Raw genomic sequence first — 1,189 nt, 5'->3', positions numbered from 1 at the left:
CTTTGCTTCTTGTTCGTGTTCACCCGTTTCTTTTTGCCCTTAGCTATCTTAGGTGCTACAACATTCTGGGCTTTCTTCTTCCCCTTACCTGGCTTAGAGCCTGAGGAAGACGGCCTAGAACTCATCATAGCAGCCTTTGTCTGGACCATAAGATCCTCCGCTGACTGCAACTCAGTCAACAGTTCAGCTAGGGTGTAAGCCCTCTTGTTCATCTCGAAATTGAGCTTGAACTGCTGATAGCTAGCTGGCAAACTCTGAAGGATTATAGTTACTTGGGACTCGGGATCAATGGTCCCTCCCAAAACCTCAATTTGATTGAGGTGGCTCATCATCTCGAGGACATGGTCCCTCACAGGTGTGCCCTCCTTCATAACCTTAGTCATGATGCTCCGAAAGGCTAAAGACTTAGCCGCTCGATTCTGAGTACCAAAAAGGTTATTAAGATTGTTCATAATCTCAGTAGCAGTGTTCATGCCTTGATGCTGATGTTGAAGTACTGTTGACATAGAAGCCAACATGTAGCACTTCGCCATCTCATTGGCTTTACACCACTTCCTGTATGTTTCTTTCACTGCTGCAGAAGCATTTGCAGCAGGTACGGGTGGACATTCAGTAGTGAGCACATATTTGTACTCTTCGGCAGTGAGAACGATATCCAAGTTTTGTTTCCATGCAATATAGTTATGACCTTCGAGTTTGTGTTCTTTAAGAATAGCGGAAAGAGGATTGAACGACATCTTGTTTGGATTTAGCTGAGAAAAAGAATAGCTTATTGTTACAAACTATGTAAGATTCTAAAGAGTAAAAACCATTAAAACCGTTTAGATTCTCACAACAGTCAAATAGAATTAAGTACGCCTCTAGGGAGGTCAAGTAAAAAATTCATATTTAACAAAATTCTGGTCACAACATCGACGAATAGTCCAGAGACCACTAAGGTGGCATGGCCGCCAAACGTTGCCTAAGCTTGTACCATTGAATATTCACACCAAGAATTTCATTTCCGTATTGATACTCCTTCTAAGGAAGGTCGCACGCCACAAACAAAATTCTACAGTTATCTCACAATTCAATTTAATCTTCTGAACTTTGCAATTTCTTAGGATTAAAGCTCCCACTAAGGTGGGTCGCGATAATATTGGAAATCACGTCTAGATAAAATTGAACTTAATTTTGAGAAGTCTAACCA

General features: G+C 41.4%; 1 protein-coding gene across 1 annotated transcript in view; it reads right to left on the bottom strand.

The window, feature by feature from the left end:
- The window catches only part of LOC125195122, a 1,507-nt gene extending 770 nt beyond the window's left edge, over positions 1-737 (bottom strand). The window contains exons 1-2 of the mRNA XM_048093318.1: positions 354-737; positions 24-254 (exon numbers count right to left, since the gene is read on the bottom strand). Coding sequence (XP_047949275.1) covers positions 24-254; positions 354-737 — 615 coding nt within the window. The remainder of the gene's footprint in view (positions 1-23; positions 255-353) is intronic.
- Between the last annotated feature and the right edge of the window lie 452 nt (positions 738-1,189).

The sequence above is a fragment of the Salvia hispanica genome, chromosome 6, assembly GCF_023119035.1.
Source record: "Salvia hispanica cultivar TCC Black 2014 chromosome 6, UniMelb_Shisp_WGS_1.0, whole genome shotgun sequence".
In the NCBI taxonomy this organism is placed as follows: domain Eukaryota; kingdom Viridiplantae; phylum Streptophyta; class Magnoliopsida; order Lamiales; family Lamiaceae; genus Salvia; species Salvia hispanica.
Note: the sequence above shows the minus strand (reverse complement) of the source record. Positions and strands in the feature narration are given on the sequence as shown.